The following is a 17,383-nucleotide window of genomic DNA, read 5'->3' on the forward strand; positions in this document are numbered from 1 at the left end:
ACACAGCGTTTCTATCTTATCTTGTGCTTCTCAGCTGTCGGCACTAATTCAATAAACTTCAGACTAAAACAGAGAGCACAAAAACGAGAGAGAGAGAGAGAGAGAGAGAGAGAGAGAGAGGGGCTGGAAAAACAGGTTGGAGGTTGGATGAGGGTGAACGAGGAAACACTTCATGAACAAACATTTCTATTAGAACATGATAATTTGCAACCCTTTTGGAAACCACTGTGTATTTCCACAGGTTGTGTTATTATTCAAAAATCTGCTGTATTGTAAGTCTGTTTAAAATTAAAACCGCAGTTTCATTTCATATTTCGCCTACCTCTCAACTTTTCATGTCTTTTTTAGCCCTTTGCTAAAAAACATCATTCAGATTCACCACTGACAAGGATAAAACGTGTGTAAAATAAAACAATAATCTAAATGATGTTATTAGACAGGATGTGAAGTGTGGTAAAAATGACTAGCTATAATGTACAGCTTCCAGAGGATTACTTTGTCTATAAAAATGGTGACAATACCGTATAGTATAATAAAAACATCAACTATGAATTATTATACTTATCCATTATACTCACTCAGTGTATGTTGATTGTTGAACTTAAGTATATATTAATTTACAGTCATTAATAGCTTAGCTACCATTTAAAACTTTGGGGTCAGTAAGATTTTTTAAAGAAATAAATGAATAGCCTACTTTTATTCCAGAAGAACTGATCAAAAATGACATTTGTAATGGTTAAAAAAATATTTCTTTTTCAAATAAAAGCTGTATCAGCAAAACAAATCAGCATACTGGAATGATTTCTCAAGGATCATGTGACACTGGAGTAATGTTGCTGGAAATTCAGCTTTGCCACCACAGGAATGAATTACATTTCAAAATGTGTTCAAATGCAAATAAATTTCACAATATTACCGTTTACCTGGGTGAGCTAATCAGACTTTGTGTGATTCATTTCAGAGCACTGTAGACTTTAGAGCTGAAACAGTAAATAATGAAGTGGCTGTTGTAAAACTGATTCCTTCAATCTTACAGAACCAATTGAAGGAAAAGTTACAGAGCATGCAATGCAGTCCACTGTGACATCTAAAGCAGAGCATTAGGCCAATCTAATTTTAACGAATAATCTATTCAGAAGTCCTTTATCTGCGACAGAAGTAGGAAATTTTAGCCAATCGATTTAACAGGATCCTCAGTTCTCTCTGTGTCACAGTGGCGTTTGTCTGGAAGGGAAGTGCATGGTCGCCTGTGCTGAATGTACAAAAACAACTTCAAACGTACAGACCTGTCCCAGACCTGCCCAATGTCAATTGTCATTTGACCCCTGTGACCTTGTGCAGTGGCTGCCTCGGTGGACAGGAGCTGTGTGAGGTTAATCAAGGGATCTCTCATTTCAAAGGCCTCGGGAAGTCCTGTGTAACCCTCCCACACACACACACACACACACACACGCACACAAGCTAAAACAGATCCACTTGAAAGAAGGAGTTCAGGCCTTTTGGAGGAACCGCCGGAACGAGAGAGAGTTCTGATTTAATTCTGCGGGACATCTGCATTACGGAGGCCGGCTAGAGTGCTTACTGCAATTACAGTCCACGCAAAGCCCTGCTAGTTCCAATATTTTCATTCCCATGCACTTCCATTACACACAGATGCGCACACGAATGTACGTACTGCACTCAATTCCTGTCGTTTGTCACTCATGTGCTTTAGAAAGACGATGTAAATGTGCCGAACATAAATCTCTAAGACAGGTTCGGTAAAACCTGCTCGTACACAGCACATCAATGCATCCGAACTAGACTAGCCGTCACCATATCCTCTCTAAGAAGAGGAATTTTCTGCATGCCTTTTGATCAATGGGGGGAAAAAAAAGCTAAGATTTTTTTCAAACGAAGACTTCGTAAAGCAACAATATTCTTCTTTCTCCCGTCCAGCAACAAGATAAATACATGACGTAATTCAAACAACACTGAATTCAAAGCGGATACAAAAGTCTGGGGTTTGTTTGTGCGCTTGAAAGCATGCTTCTTCCCTGTGGCTGGGATGAAATGAACGTTGAGTTGAAATTCTTAAACGCTTCGCACTTTTATGAGCGTTTTAATTATTCAAAGGTTGAGAAATTAACAAGGCTAGAGGAAGCCGATCAGAGCCGCACAATGAAGAAAAGAAGAGAGAGAGAGAGAGAGAGGGGAAAAGTGAGGGATAATTCAGTCTTGCAGACTTACAAACGAAGTGCAGAATACTGCAATCCTAGCAAAATTCATTTTTATTATTTTTCTGTTAATTTATTTTAATTAATCAAGTTAGTAATGATAGAGAATTAATTCATAAACATACATAAAATGATTCAAGAGTCAATGTTTATGAATCACAATAGTGATAAAAAATTTTTTTTATTAAAAATCAATCCGCTCATAAGAGTCCTTTGTTTGTTACATTGGACATGCTGCATGTTTTCTTGAATTTTTCATTTTATATATATCATTCAATTCAGACTGCAAATTCTCATTCACTACTTAAATCACAATCCCACTGATGAATCTATTGAAAACAGGACTATCGTTTTTCCATTTTCTCTTTGTGATTTCATAATCAATCTAGTTGGTATTGAACAGCCGAGTATTTTTAGGCTGGCATCCGCTCAGGCCTGAGCATGTGCACATTAAAGAGTAGGGCAACGGAGCCAAAGATCAATTACACTCTTATTAAAGAGAGCTGGAGAAATAAAGGCACAGGAGCTGCCGGGCCGTGCTCGGTTATTTCTGTTAGATCAGGTTAAAAAGAAAAAAGGGCAACAACCAATTTCAGGTGGAAGGTGGCTGTGGGGAGGGAGCAGGTGAACAACCGATTTCAATCACAAAGAAGATAGAAAGAGAGGGAACAAATAAAAAAGGATGTAGGGGAGACAGTAGATAAAAAAAATGTAACTAGCAGTGCTTACAAGGCAGCAAAAGTATAGTTAAAGCTTTAGGTATTTTGGAATTTAAACTTCTGGTTCTGTGTAAATGCTGCATCAGAAATTTGTCATTGAGAGTAAATATATAACATAAGGTTAATTTCAGTGCAAAGCTAGTAATGTGGTTAAACAGATGTAAAAAAGAAAAGGCCTATCACATTTCAATATGCAAATAAGCACAAAAGAGAAGACCAATTGCAATGCAGTATGCAAATAAATGCAAGAAAGATCAAATCACAATGCAGTATTTTAGATTTTGAAACACTATCAACATTTTCGAAGTTTAAATCTTACATTTCTTAATTTCTCTCTCTTTCTCTCTCTCTCTCTCTCTCTCTCTCTCTCTAAAAAACTTTGTAGATGAGAAGAAGAATTTTAATCGAGTGCCTTTTAAACACTTTAAAAATGAAAGTAATAAAAAAAAAAAATTGTCAGCTTTAGCTAATGTTAAACAATGTGCTCAGAATATCCTTTCCATAAATCACACAAGCTCCACTAGTTGAGGCGACATGGCTTGCACCAGAACCAGAGCATATGCTTTCTGTTGCTGTGAATTTGTTCCATGCAAACGAGAAAAAAAAAAGAAAAAAAACGTGGGTGCCTAAAAGAAAGGGGAGGGAATCAAAACTGTCAAACGTGCTTGTTCTTGGCCAGAGTGTTACTCAAAATAAAAACGTTTCTTGCTAAGTCTTCCTCTGACTCCTGAGGTCACCTTGGCAAGCCTTAACGAGTGTAATTGCTGTCGATGCACAGAGGCCATGTGCATAACTGGGTCACGGCCGTGATCATATGAACACACAGCGTCTACTGTGTAGCGTCACGAAATTCCCTGCTAAATCACCTACACGAGGGCTGCATGAAGTCAGCGTGAGATCCAAACTGAGTTCATCTATATTATTCCAAAGTTAAAAAAAAATATTGAACATCTTTCTTTCTTAGCTGACATCAACCAACTAGCTAGTCCTTTAAATTTTACTGCGAACACTAGCGTGGAACTGCCACAAAGAAAACATCCCAATGGACAACTGCAAACCTACATTTTTAAAATACATTTTATTTTTTTTTGTATCCATTCACAAGGAAATATGCTAATGATATAAAACAGGTTTCAAATGTCTGTTCACACTGTGAAAAAAAATTTAAATAATTGTTTTTCAGGTAATCTAAAAATGTACCATTTAAATTAACTAACAATACAATAATACATTTACTCACTTACTCTATAGTGAAAAGCTGTAAAAGCGCTAATGGGATATATCATGCAATTTACAATAAAATAATGTTAAATGTAGAGTTTTTGAAAGTGCAAAAGAACTCACAAGAAAAATCATCTTAGAATTCACGGTGAAAAAAACATATACATAAATTCCCAGAATTCTTTGTGACAGCTTACATTCGATGGGTTTTACGTAAAATTACGGTATTTTCTTTGTTTTTCTTATTAGTCATGTACATTAGGGATTTACATTACATCTTCTCTTGACCTTATGTGTTTTTAAGGTGGTTGTTAGTATATTATAAATGTAAAAACTGATTTTAGTAATTTGGTATATTAACATTAGTTCAGCTATACATTGTTTACTGTACATTTCATTTCAATATGAGAATATTGCTTCCATATTTTTTCAGTAAAATTCAGGCAACCACAGTTACTGTTTTTTTCTCCATAAATTTCACAGATCTTTTTTTTTTTTTTTTTTTTTTTTTCATATTTCAGGCGGACTTTAAGGACCAGGGGCCTCATTTATAAAACTTTGCGTAGGATTCGCATCAGAAGTGGCGTACGGATGAAACATAGGACGTGCGTACGCACAGAAATATTCGGATTTATAAAACCGTGCGCACGCACATCCTACGCATTTTTCCCTTAATAAATCACAATCAATTCTAAATGTAGCGCAGCTTTTGCGGCTTCATGACACGCCCATAGTTGCCCATAAATATTCCGTGAAACGCCCACAAGTTAAGTTTGCGAAATCATGGCAAACACAGAGAGGAAATCAAAAAAACGTAACTTCACTCAATGTGAAGTAGAAGTTATCGTTGGCGAGGTGGAAAAGAGGAGAAAAATGTTGTTTGGAGGGCACAGTGTGGGCATTATTAATGCCAAAAAGGCACTTGAGTGGCAAACGGTGGCAGACGCCGTAAATGCTGTAGCCTCACAACCTCGGACCGTGGCCGAAATAAAAAAGAAACGGTCGGACATCAAAGTCGAGGCAAAAAAACGTCTAGCGCTCCATCGCCAGAGTGTGTCTGCCACGGGTGGGGGAAAGGGGACACCGGAGCTGACCCCTCTTGCATCTGACAAGCTACAGATGTCGGTAATAATCGACGTGGAAATGGGAAATTGTTCAGCGCAAATGTAATTTCTTGTTGCTTTCTGAATGGTTGAGACATACGCCATACATTGTTTTATCAAAAATAAAACAAACTAAAGGCATATGCATGAATACCATAATTCCGTAGCTTATGAAGAAATGTTTTACTCTGAAAACAACTTTCCCCAGTGGACAATTAATACATCTATCTATCTATCTATCTATCTATCTATCTATCTATCTATCTATCTATCTATCTATCTATCTATCTCCTTAATTATCTATCTGTCTATCTAATTGCATCTATATCTGCTCTGCCAGACGGACACATTGACGAGAATATCAGTTTTGTACATTATTTCATTCTGTTAACTATATTATTTATGAGGATGAATTGCACAACATGCCAATATTATTGCAGAACATATTTCACTTTTCTTTTTGCAAATATGTGTTCATTTAAATTTCTGTTATAATTTTCGTTTGATTTTTTTTGTTTGTTTCACTGCTGATCGATCAAACGGGTGTTCGTGTAGGCTGTTAATTGTAAGACTTGCTTTGTGAAGTCTTCATGTTATTTATGAGAGGCAGTATTGTCATTTTCACTTTCACTTTCACGTGTTTCTTCCATCTGCCGACGGTGTCGCCATTTCTCATTTCACCCGTTTTTGTGCGTACGCCTGGGTCAGAGCTTGCGTGAAGGACCGCACATTTTCCCGTCAAGTTTGCTTTTTATAAATATCAATTATTGCGTAGAGAGTGGCGTACGCCTTCTTTTCTGCGTACGCAACGTTTATAAATGAGGCCCCAGATCAGGTAGATGCAGCTTTAAAGCAAAGCAAATCACAGTGCATGCTGACTAAAGAAACCAAAAACGTGGCCTTTTCTAAACGTCCCCCATTTCTTCAAGCAAATGTGCAGTTGTGTGTGTTTATGTCCGGCAACGCTAGCCTCTGGTAAACACGATCATTATCTCCCAAATCTAAACAAGTCTCTGCCTTCCCAGAACACACTGCTCTATAAGCAAGGAGGTGATTAAAGAGAAAGCAGTGGACGAAGCAGAGCGGATACTAGAAAGGAATCACAGGCCCCGGTACGTTAAATCGCGGGGTGATGCAAACACCAGTGGCTTTAAATAATGATGCAGCCTGTTTAATCTTCATCATGTTACAGCTCAAAAACACGTGCTGTTGAAACATCTCGGTTTATACCTTAACTGAACAGATCGTGCTAAATTATCAACCTATCAAACAGACAATAAGAATTTAAATAATGTAAAAGCTTTTGTAATAACACCAGCATGCTACAGTAGTAATTTTATCATCATATTCATCCCAAAAATGAATAATGCTCAAGCAGCATGTCTGCTGCAAAGACTTTTTCCTCCAAACCACAAACCGCTACACGTGGAGTGAACAATCTGGTTTTAAATTGCACATAATACAGTGCATGAAATGTTTTTGACAAAGAGTTTGGTGTACGTTTCACCTGAAATATGTAATATTGTGCCACAGCTGAGGTCGATATATTAACCAAGAGCCTGAAAATCGTAACTCGTAATCATAACTATCTATTTCTGTCTGACCCACGTAGACCATTATGCTATTAAAGGTATCTTGATGCAGTCCAAGCCTATTACAAAGTTTGCTTATTCAGGAACAAACACCATGTTAGACATATAAGGCTTTGTGATACAGTGAGCCTGACAGACCAAGAATAAAGTATGAATTGATGCATTTCAAAGTGAGCGCAAAACAGAATAGCTAAAAATGAAACTTGCATAAAAGCAAACAGAACTGTATTTCTGTGCATTGTCACAAGTTACTCACATATGCACGTGTGGCGGTTGAAAGCGGCTCTGGTTAATGTTGTAGTGGGTGAAGGCCTGCGTGGGGTTGGAGCTGTACTCGTCCACCGAGATGGTCACTTTGCCTTGTGACGGCATTCCGTGGGCCATTCTTTCTCCACGTGACACATGAGACACTTCACCAGGACCCTGGAGCGACCCACGCAGTCAGCATCCTTAAACACGGAAAAGAACCCTTGAAAGTGCCGAGATGGAGGATGAGGTACTATCTGTAAAGACAGAGTGACAGGAAAAAAGATTATGATTTGAATTCGATTGCATAAAATGAATAGCTGGTAAAACAAGGGAAGACACTGAAATGACTAAATAACTGCAGTTGTATTGCGTAAAATTTTAATTATGTACAATAATTACTTGCTTGAATGTCTATTATGAATATAAAGAGTAAGTCACTGCAAAATGGACAATTACATTTCTATCTAAAAATTACTTTTTAGGTTTATTTAGTCATATTAAAGTTTTTTTTCATCTTGTAAAGAAAAAAACTATTAATTTAGATGTTACTTCAATAAACACACACAAGTTATTTTATTTTTTGCAGTGCATATCAATTTTATTTTATATAATACATCTGCCTAAATGTTTAAAGCTTTTCTGGCAAACATATCGAAATTACCATTAATAATAATTTTCATATTTTATGCTCATCACTAATAAAGTTGTTCAGAATCTTCTCTAAAATCAACAACACAAACCCCAGCTGCAAACTTAACCGAAACTTTACTGCGGTGTCTAATGACTGAGCAATATAACATAACAGTACCACGATCCAAAACTCAACTGAACTGATGACAAAATCTGAGCAAAAGTGTCGAAAACAAAATCTTAACAGAGAAGGCTGAGAAACAGAAAGGTGAGCAGCAAGTCAACTTCTCCAGAGGGACAGTTAACCACAACCAACTACAAAATCTAACCCTCTCAAAACAACTTTCATTCATTTAATTAAAAGATGTTACAACATATTGATTGTGGAATCTGTATCTGTAAGCATGTTGCTGTCAGTTTGTATTATATTCTTTGAAAAATATTTAAATATAATACAAATAAAAGAAAATAATATATATGGGAAATGATTACAATGACCAGTGTGCATAAATTAATGCATAAATAATAATCACTCATTCTGCAGAGGAACACCCACCACAAAGTACGTTTTTGTGTTTCTGATTAAATACTGGTTTACCGCACTAGATTTAGCTTTGACACCTTGCTAGAAATCATTTAATAAGACAACAACCCATCATTGGACATCCTGAAGATTGAGTAAAGAGTGACCCTGGCTCTCTCCATATTATCTGCTGTACCGGCCAGGTGTGTGCAAAAATAATATTATTTATCTAAATACAACATATTTAAATGTGTGCAAGAGTGAAAGCATTTAAAATGTGATGCAAATGAATTCTGAATTCTTGCATTTTGTTCTTTAGTTCTGGACATGCAAGAATTAGTCAGTAGTATTCTGTCAATAAGTTCTATGTTTTTTTTTTATTTTTTATTATCTTGTCTCATAAATTAGAATCTTGTCTAATTTATGATTCTTGTTTTCAATCCCCTCTTCAATATCTCTGTTGCTTTACTGCATAACATTATTATTATAACACTTATTATTTTGCAAAAATCCATAATTCCATTTTTTTCACTTAACTGTAACACATTATAGTTAGTTATGCTTAATGTATTTAAATCTACACTACTGTACTAATGACATACAAATAACAACCACATTTTAATTACTTTCATTTTAACTTAATTTAAAAGTATTATCATACACGACATTATACGATATGTTGTATACTACTAAACATATTTTTTTTACGTATTTGTCATTAGGTTATCTTTAATTTGATGTTAAACTCTTTCAGTAAATTACAATTAACTCTACAGGTGATATACTAGTTTGTTTAACGTAATTCAAACATTTTTTAAAAATGCAAAATTTCTGCATAAAACGATATTCACCCTCATTAATCCGATAAATAAAAAAATCGATTTCCTAATCTCAGCTAGCTAGCAACCACTAGCATAGCTGCGTAAAAACCTGCCGTGGTGCTTAATATATAACGTCTATATCCCCGCGTGATATTTATTTGCGCACAACTCTACAGCTTCCGGCTGAACAATGCGAGGGAACGATCAAAATAAAGACTGCAAATCATGCTTCAAGTGCGGACTACACTCTTCAGAGAGAGAGCACAGGAGATCAAGTTGAACCTACATCACCCCCGACTACAATATCCCCGACATTTCTTGTTAAAAACACACAAAGTCGCGCGTAAATGTGTCCAACACGCCTGCCGCGAAGGGTGATCGTTCACTGGGTGAGTGGCCGCGCTGACACCGCCGCTCAATGACAAGCCACCTCTAAACCTTTTGTGTCTTATTTTTTTTTCTCGCTCCCTGTCTAAGCGTACATTTCCAGGCTGCATAAGAGGTTGGAAAGACCCTCTTTCTCTCTCGCCCACCTCTAAAGATGTTGCTCCATACACGCCGGGGAATGCAGATGTCGGTAGCCGAGGAGGTGGCACTCTGAGCCGGGCAGGGGCAGGACCCTCGACCCTGGGAGACCCTCCGGCGAAGCTGGCGGCGAGACGCGGGAGAAGCGGCGCAGGCAGGCGGCGAGAGCCTGGCTCTGACTGGCGGAGAGGGGGATTGAGTCTAGACTACAGTAGAGGAAGAAAGGACTGCCACTGGGGTCAGAGAGCAGCGACGAGAGCATAGCCTCCGTACTAGCATGGCGGAGCGAGTGTGTGTGGAAATGTGTGTGTGTGGTTACTCCTCCCCTCTCTCAGAAGAAGCTGCCATGATATGCGTTTACACGTGGAGAGGAGAGACCCTCTTCTGCTGCCTATTTTCGCGTCTTTCTGCAGTGTCCTTTGTTGCATGTTAGTGCATTGATTTACCTTCAGTACCTGGAGAAAGTGCTTATTTGGGTTGCATTTTACTAGACACCAAGATTTACTTCACACACTGTGTGTGTGTGTGTGTGTGTGTGTGTGAGAGAGAGAGAAACAGAGCACTGGGTCTTTGTTACTGTCAAAATGAAGTGATGTTTGCCAAGTTTTCTATGTATGACTGAATTAAATGTAAAATTAGCTTCTTTTTAGTAAATTCAGATCTTGTATCATTTAATGTTGAAATTGTGTAACAAAAACTCAAGAGCTATTACGATATCTGAAAACTGAGCTACTTTGTTCATAGAAAATATACAACAAAATTGTGAACAAAGAAACAAACCCTCTTGCAATTGAATATTATTATTCCTGATTTAATCTGAACATGACATTACATTATAGGAAATGCATTATGGCATACCAGTTAAATGTGTTAAAGTGTATGTGAGCGATAGGTTCAGTTCAGACTGACTGCGTTTGACTTGTGGGTGGCAAAATAAGAACAATATGGAACATAATATTAAAAAGCAACTTTTCTTGCTAACACTCAATTGAACCATTTAAGTGTGTGTAAGAGAGAGACAAATTAGTTTAGTGCTCTAAAGAATAATTGCATATATCATTTCTCATAAACAATTTATAGGCACTCGAAAAGACGGTTTCATAATTTCTTTTAAATTGTAATTTTATGCAGTTGTGCTTTTGAACAAAAGTGTAATGTGAGTTTCTGTGTGTGTGTCTATCTATCTATCTATATATATATATATGTTATAATCATGTGCAGTGGATACAAAATATGGTTCATGTATGTGTTGACTTTTACTAAGCCTTAAAGATCATGACAGGGCTAATTGAAATATATATATTTTTTTTTATTTCATCACGCATGCATTTAGTTTTGTGTTTTCTTTCAGTGTCTTCAAGCTAAAATCACACTGAAATCCTTGCTAAGTGAAATGACGGCATTGTCCTGTAGCTGCTTTGCATTACTGTTATGTGATGCAAGAAGGTGAATGTTTGAAATGTGGATTTTTCACTGACATGTTTCAATTTTCCCAAACCCAAACACACTAATACACGCAAACCACACACAACTAAGCGACATTTCTATTTGACTTTTCTCTTATCTCTGGAAAATGTGTTTTCATCGACTAGCTGGCAAGCAATAATGTGAAGGCAGAGTAGGACGTTCTTCGCGGAGGCCGCCGTTAAACACCGCACCATCATTTGTCCTCCTGCCTGTGCTAGAGAGAGAGAGAGAGAGCGACGATAGATACAGCTTCAAATGTCACTGAAGAAATGGCCTCTGACATGAATGTTTTATTCAGTCTCCTTTCCCTGATCACATCTATACAATAGAAAATGTAAATGTTATGCAGAATGCTTAAAAATTCACTATATATTTTATGACCTTCTATAAAAGAGGGGCAAAATGACTCCATGAAAATGGAAATGGAATAAGAGCCATATAAACCGGGAGGGTGGGATAGATTCTGTGTGACGAGTGGTGGGTGATTTTCACTTAACCCAAATCTTGCAGAGGGTGCACAAGGAGCTCTCAGACAGATAGAAGCACACACACAGATTTATGTGTCGATCACACATATTGTCACTCTTTGGATTAGGAAATCAAGACTATAGGGAATGAGGGGAGAAGAGAAAAATATAATTAGATTTCATATAATATTGAACTGCATGCCTGACTGAATAAACTTAAGTCAAAAGGATTTATTTTACAAATCTACATCTTAATATATTAAATTCTAAAAGCCAAAATGACATCTTGATGCTGATCAACTGATGACAGAATGGACACAAACCCTGAGGTGACTATCCTAAATGTGGTGTCGAAGGTTTCTGACAGCAAAAATATATATTTGGCATTTTTAAAAGCCTCTAAAAACAGCCTAGCTCTTGTAAAACATCTACTATAATACAGCAAAATATCTGCAATGTATATGTGGCTTGCAAACAAACGACTCGTTCAGAATACACCAGCCAATTCTGAATAGCCTTCAAAAGAAAAATCAATTGGCGTAGTTACGAGATCTACCAGAAGAGGCTGACTGCCGATCCTAAGCAGCCAAATACTGAAGCTGCCTGATATCCATCCAATTTTAAGGGCCCCAATTCACACCTTGACATTCAAAATTTACATTTATTCTTTTATCAGACACTTTCATTCAAAGCAACTTAAGGCTGGAAAACACCACACAATTTTGAAGTGTTTCTGAACACAACAAGCTCACACAGAAACATGAAAACGTGTGGAGATACAAATGTTACCAAATTGGTTTTAAATATCAAACAAGTTCAATATCCTATGACTGGATTGAAACATCCTGAAGCTAATATAAACTTGCCATTCACACAAACCATGTGATTTTCTGTAAAATCATTCAAATCCAACAATCCAAAATCTTCAGACTGACCCATAGATTGTAGCAACTAGCATCGACGCATGTATTGAATTCCAGTCTTTATTAATGGTCAACACAAACAATCTTTATAGTGCACAATTTCATGTATACACCATGTTTAGTACACCAAAACAAAGTAGAGATTAGATGCAGAAAACATGGGAGAGAATGTTTTTATATAAATAAATTGGAATTATTATCACATTTGTCATGAAACGGCATTCACAACTTAATTAATATAAAACATTGAATACTAAAACAATATTTTCACGTTGAGAGTAAAACAGCACATTTGTATAACACATTTTTAGACTTCTGTTCAAAATTTTTGGATCAATACGATTTTTTAAAGAAAATCATTCTTTTATTCGGAAAGGACAAATTAAATTGATCTAAAGCGACAGTAAAGACTTTTAAAGGCAGTTCTTTTGTATCAAAGAATCCTGTGAAAATATATTATGGTTTCCACAAAAAAAAAAAAAAAAAAAAACTTAAGTAGCACATATGTTTTTAGTATTGATAATAATAAGAAATGTTTCTTAAGCAGCCAATCAGCAAAGTACATTGATTTCTGAATGATCATGTGACCCTGAGGACTGGAGTAATGATTCTGAAAATCAGCTTCACCATCACAGAAATAAACTGAAGTATATTTAAAAGGGTCATCAGATGCTACATGCACTTTTACAAGTTGTATGAACTGAATTTGGTTTTGGCAGTGTGTGTAGACAACCACCCTATAATGATAAAAATCCACCCAGTGTTTGTTAGATCGTTTTCCTTTTCTCAAATCCATCTGATCTCAGATGCCTGTTTGTGTGACATCACAAAACAGGCCCCTCCCATAACAGTTTGATTTGACAGTAGAGAGCAGCTAGAAGAGAGGGGAACATTTAAAGGAAAATGCTACAAAACTGCTTGCTCTGAAAAGAGTTGTTTTTGAAGGGTAAAAAAATATGTTTTTCACTCTCCCATTGAGCAATTTTAACCATTTTTGTCATTAAGACCAAAAAGAATCATATCAACTTGTGAAAAATGGCCATCCAATTACCCTTTTAAGTAGAAAACAGATTTTTAAGTAGTAGAGTATATCTGTAAAATATCAGGTTGCATTTGTAAAGTTTAACCCAGTGTTTTGTTCACTGTCGCTTTGACAGGTCTGCGCCTGTGGGTCCAAAGGGTGTGTGCCACACTCATTACCTTTGGGAAGTCATGGAGAACTGGAGCACTGATCAGAGCGAGAACTCACTGTGTCACAATGCTGCTTCTACAAAACGTGGAATGGCCTCTTGTCATGTTTTGACAGGGTTTACAAAGGTCTGTTGTTCTGTAACAGCACATCTCATAGAGACAGCTCAGTCGACACTGAAGTTGTTCTTTCGCTAAGGTGCAACTGACATTCGACCAGAACACCTCAACTCCTAGACACAACAGAATGAGAGAACATTAGACAGACAGACAGACAGATAGATAGATAGATAGATAGATAGATACATAGATAGATAGATAGATAGATAGATAGATAGATAGATAGATAGATAGATAGATAGATAGATAGATAGATAGATAGATAGATAGATAGATAGATAGGTAGGTAGGTAGGTAGGTAGGTAGGTAGGTAGATCCACCAAATAAGAAACTTGGAGTGTTGGCCCTCTTTTCACCTCATTCTTTTGAATTCTTTGAGTGTCTGTGTTTGAGAATTCAGATTCCAGAGTGAAGTTGATTCTCTTCGGAGAGACTGAATGAACTCTCAATCCCATCCCTCCCCTCTGCTAATGTTAGACTGCAGAGATGGATCAATCACTCTTCTCTCTGTCTCCCAATCGGCTGTGAAAGTGTGACAATAAAACAAGGAAGAACAGAAATCAGGTTTATTGTAGAGATGGGATATTGACAGCACCTGCGGTGTGAAACAACAATGGCTTGATTTGATTGTGAGGGTCACATGCAGCAAAAGTCAGTAGCAAATGCAAGTATATATGTTGCATAAGAGAATATGGAACAAAGACTTTGGCCAATTTTTACCCATTTAACCCATTAAAAATGAATAGTAAATGATGTATTTATTATATGTCTTATCATTTGTGGGAAGTCGTGGCCTAGTGGTTAGAGAGTTTGACTCCTAACCCTAGGGTTGTGGGTTTGAGTCTCGGGCAGGCAATACCTTGCCCTTGAGCAAGGCAGCAAACCCCCAACTGCTCCCAGGGTGCTGCAGCATAAATGGCTGCCCACTGCTCTGGGTGTGTGTTCACAGAGTGTGTGTGCACTTTGGATGGCTTAAATGCAGAGCATTAATTCTGAGTATGGGTCACCATACTTGGATGAATGTCACGTCACTCACTCATAAAATACATTAAGAAAATTAAGCCTTTTAAAAGGTTTTAAACTAACTGTAAAAAAATGTTATACAAAATAATTGTTATATTATTTATATGCTAACATCTATATATATGCACTCACACACACACTAAGAAAATTAATTAAATTTAATGTGAAAAATCTATATATTATTTAAATGAAAACTTATTTCAGCATCACTGAAGTATGTTGTAATCCCAATTTATTCTGATGTTTATTTATATAAAATATCATATTTTAATAAAATAAAACAATTTGTTTTTGTAATATTTGTATTAAAGAAGTTATATATTGAAAATAAGTTATAAATTGCCATATGAAGAATCATTCTTATATTATGTTAGATATATTTTTTTACAAATGATAAAGAATAGTGTTCTTAAAAAATCTAGATAATAGTGTATTTGTAATAATGCTGGGATCTGAGTGTAAACATATATTTTAGTCAGTGGTGAACCAACTGCACTTTTATTACATGAAGGTCATATATACACTTGCAATAATGCATTTAGACTTTATGGCCTCCGATATACCACATGGAATGGTCTCTCATGTGAATAATGCATGTGAATCATGAATACATGTATATTGTTTAGCTTTAGATAGAAGTGTCTGATAGATCTGGACCATGAAGTCTGTGCGTCTCAGACGATATAACAGTTTCATTGCTTTCCACCCTGCTGTGGTTGTTGATGGTGTTTTGCTCTGAGAATTCTGTGAGTGTGTATGTGTGTGGCAGGCGATGTTTGTCTCTGTAGCATCTTTATTTCACTCTTTGTCAAACATTCAATCTCATCCCTCTCAATCACTCAACAGACCTACAATGAAACACAAGGTTGACGTCCCCAATAATCAAATAAATCAAACTGCAGGCTCATGCACTCCATGATTGCACATTATATTTTGAAAGGAACAAATATGAAAACCAATTTGATTTAGAACGTATTGATTACATTTTTATAGTCTCCCCATATTCAACGAGAAAAGAGAAATCATGGGTGCTGTTAAGCCTATTGAGAGGCTTGATGTTCTCGGGCTCTCGGTTCTAATGAAATTTCAGACTCATTTGGAATGAAAGCAAACAAACCGCACTGTTTAATTTCTTGAAAGCTCAGAGCTCTCAGTTGTTTGGATGCATGTTAGAGCCATTTGGCCGAATACACGCTGCAGTGACAGGCTTTGGCAGTGAAAACTGGAGTGAATCCCTTAAATTATGAATGTTTTGTCATGTAACCTAAAACAATGTGCTCTGTTGATCCAACCATAATCTATGAGCCAAAACACTCCATATCTGAGACAGTATCAGAAATGATAAATAAATGATTTACTCATCTCATAAAATAAGACAACCAAATCAAAAAACCATAAAAAATATTGACTTAAGTCACAAATTATTAGTATAAAAAGGTAATTTTTAGTGGTGGGCATAAATTATTTTTTTTAAATCTAGATTAATCTCACTGTGATCTTGAAATTAATCTAGATTAATCTAGATAAATCTAGATTAAAATGGCTCCTTCGAATTCTGCCGAAGGCATTTAGAATACGTTAATTACCCCAAATAAAATTGACAAACTTTGAGAAGGGGTTTATCAAGCTAGATGGTGTATTAGAAAATGGGCTCATCTCCTGTTTTCAAAATGCATCACAAAGTGCTTGAAAAAGCTGTAAACTAATTCCACATTGAACAAGGTGCAAACAACCTTACACCTGTTTCACACATACTCCGTCTGCAGTGGGTATGCGTTGCATATTTTTTTACGCACCCATGTTAACGGATTCCAGTTGCGTTCCAGGAGCGTTGCGTCTGCAGCAGTGCAGCGATCGTTTACGTACCGAGTAGCAGACTGCAAACGTGTCCTGTGTGATCGAGTCTGTGCTGCACCACATACGTAACGCACATGGACTGCATACGCACTGCAGACGGAGTATGTGTGAAACAGGCGTGAGCAGGGCCGTAGCTGGGGTCAGCGGGGACCCGGTGAAGGTTGTACCAGTGGGCACTGTTTGAAATTGTTTAATTTGTATGTTCATTTATTTTTATTTATTTGTGCTATTTACACAATGTTTCACAAGTTTTTTTTCCAGTTTGTAGGTGTCAAGGTACAGAAACCAAATAATGAAATGTAAAATAGCACTGGATAGTCTTCAATGTAAAAATGAAATATACAATCAAACCTAAATTTATTCAGACACCTTCAACATTTCTCACATTATTACAGTTTTGCTATATATATATAAAACAATTATATCTGGTGTCTGAATAATTTTTGGTTCGACTGTTAAAACTACAAAGTAATTCAGTCAAGAGCAGTGAGTGATTTTCATTTTCTTGGATTAACATTACAGCAGCCAGTAGCTAAATTAGGCGCTGTCACTTTAAGAGACGATGAACGCATCCAATATTATACACATCCCATTTTTTCCTCAACTGTTTACTTTCACTTAAGAAAAAACTGACAGTTTTTTCGAGCATAATTTCTAAGGTGGATATTTTGACATATTTTGTATGTATTTGTCGGCACAAGAGCAAATATAAGCAAATTCGATGTTCAAGTGTTTT

General features: G+C 36.5%; 1 protein-coding gene and 1 long non-coding RNA gene across 2 annotated transcripts in view; one reads left to right on the forward strand and one right to left on the reverse strand.

The window, feature by feature from the left end:
- Positions 1-9,751, reverse strand: part of LOC132117343 (metallophosphoesterase MPPED2) — a 56,818-nt gene extending 47,067 nt beyond the window's left edge. Inside the window, exons 1-2 of the mRNA XM_059526583.1 lie at positions 9,611-9,751; positions 7,111-7,357 (exon numbers count right to left, since the gene is read on the reverse strand). Of these exons, the coding sequence (XP_059382566.1) occupies positions 7,111-7,238 (128 nt within the window). The 5' untranslated portion in view covers positions 7,239-7,357; positions 9,611-9,751. The remainder of the gene's footprint in view (positions 1-7,110; positions 7,358-9,610) is intronic.
- LOC132117350 (uncharacterized) lies at positions 9,181-10,595 on the forward strand. The gene is made up of 2 exons (XR_009425743.1): positions 9,181-9,466; positions 9,555-10,595. It is a non-coding gene; the product is annotated as an uncharacterized LOC132117350 (long non-coding RNA).
- Positions 10,596-17,383: the final 6,788 nt, after the last annotated feature.

This window comes from Carassius carassius, chromosome 3 (assembly GCF_963082965.1).
Source record: "Carassius carassius chromosome 3, fCarCar2.1, whole genome shotgun sequence".
Lineage (NCBI taxonomy): Eukaryota > Metazoa > Chordata > Actinopteri > Cypriniformes > Cyprinidae > Carassius > Carassius carassius.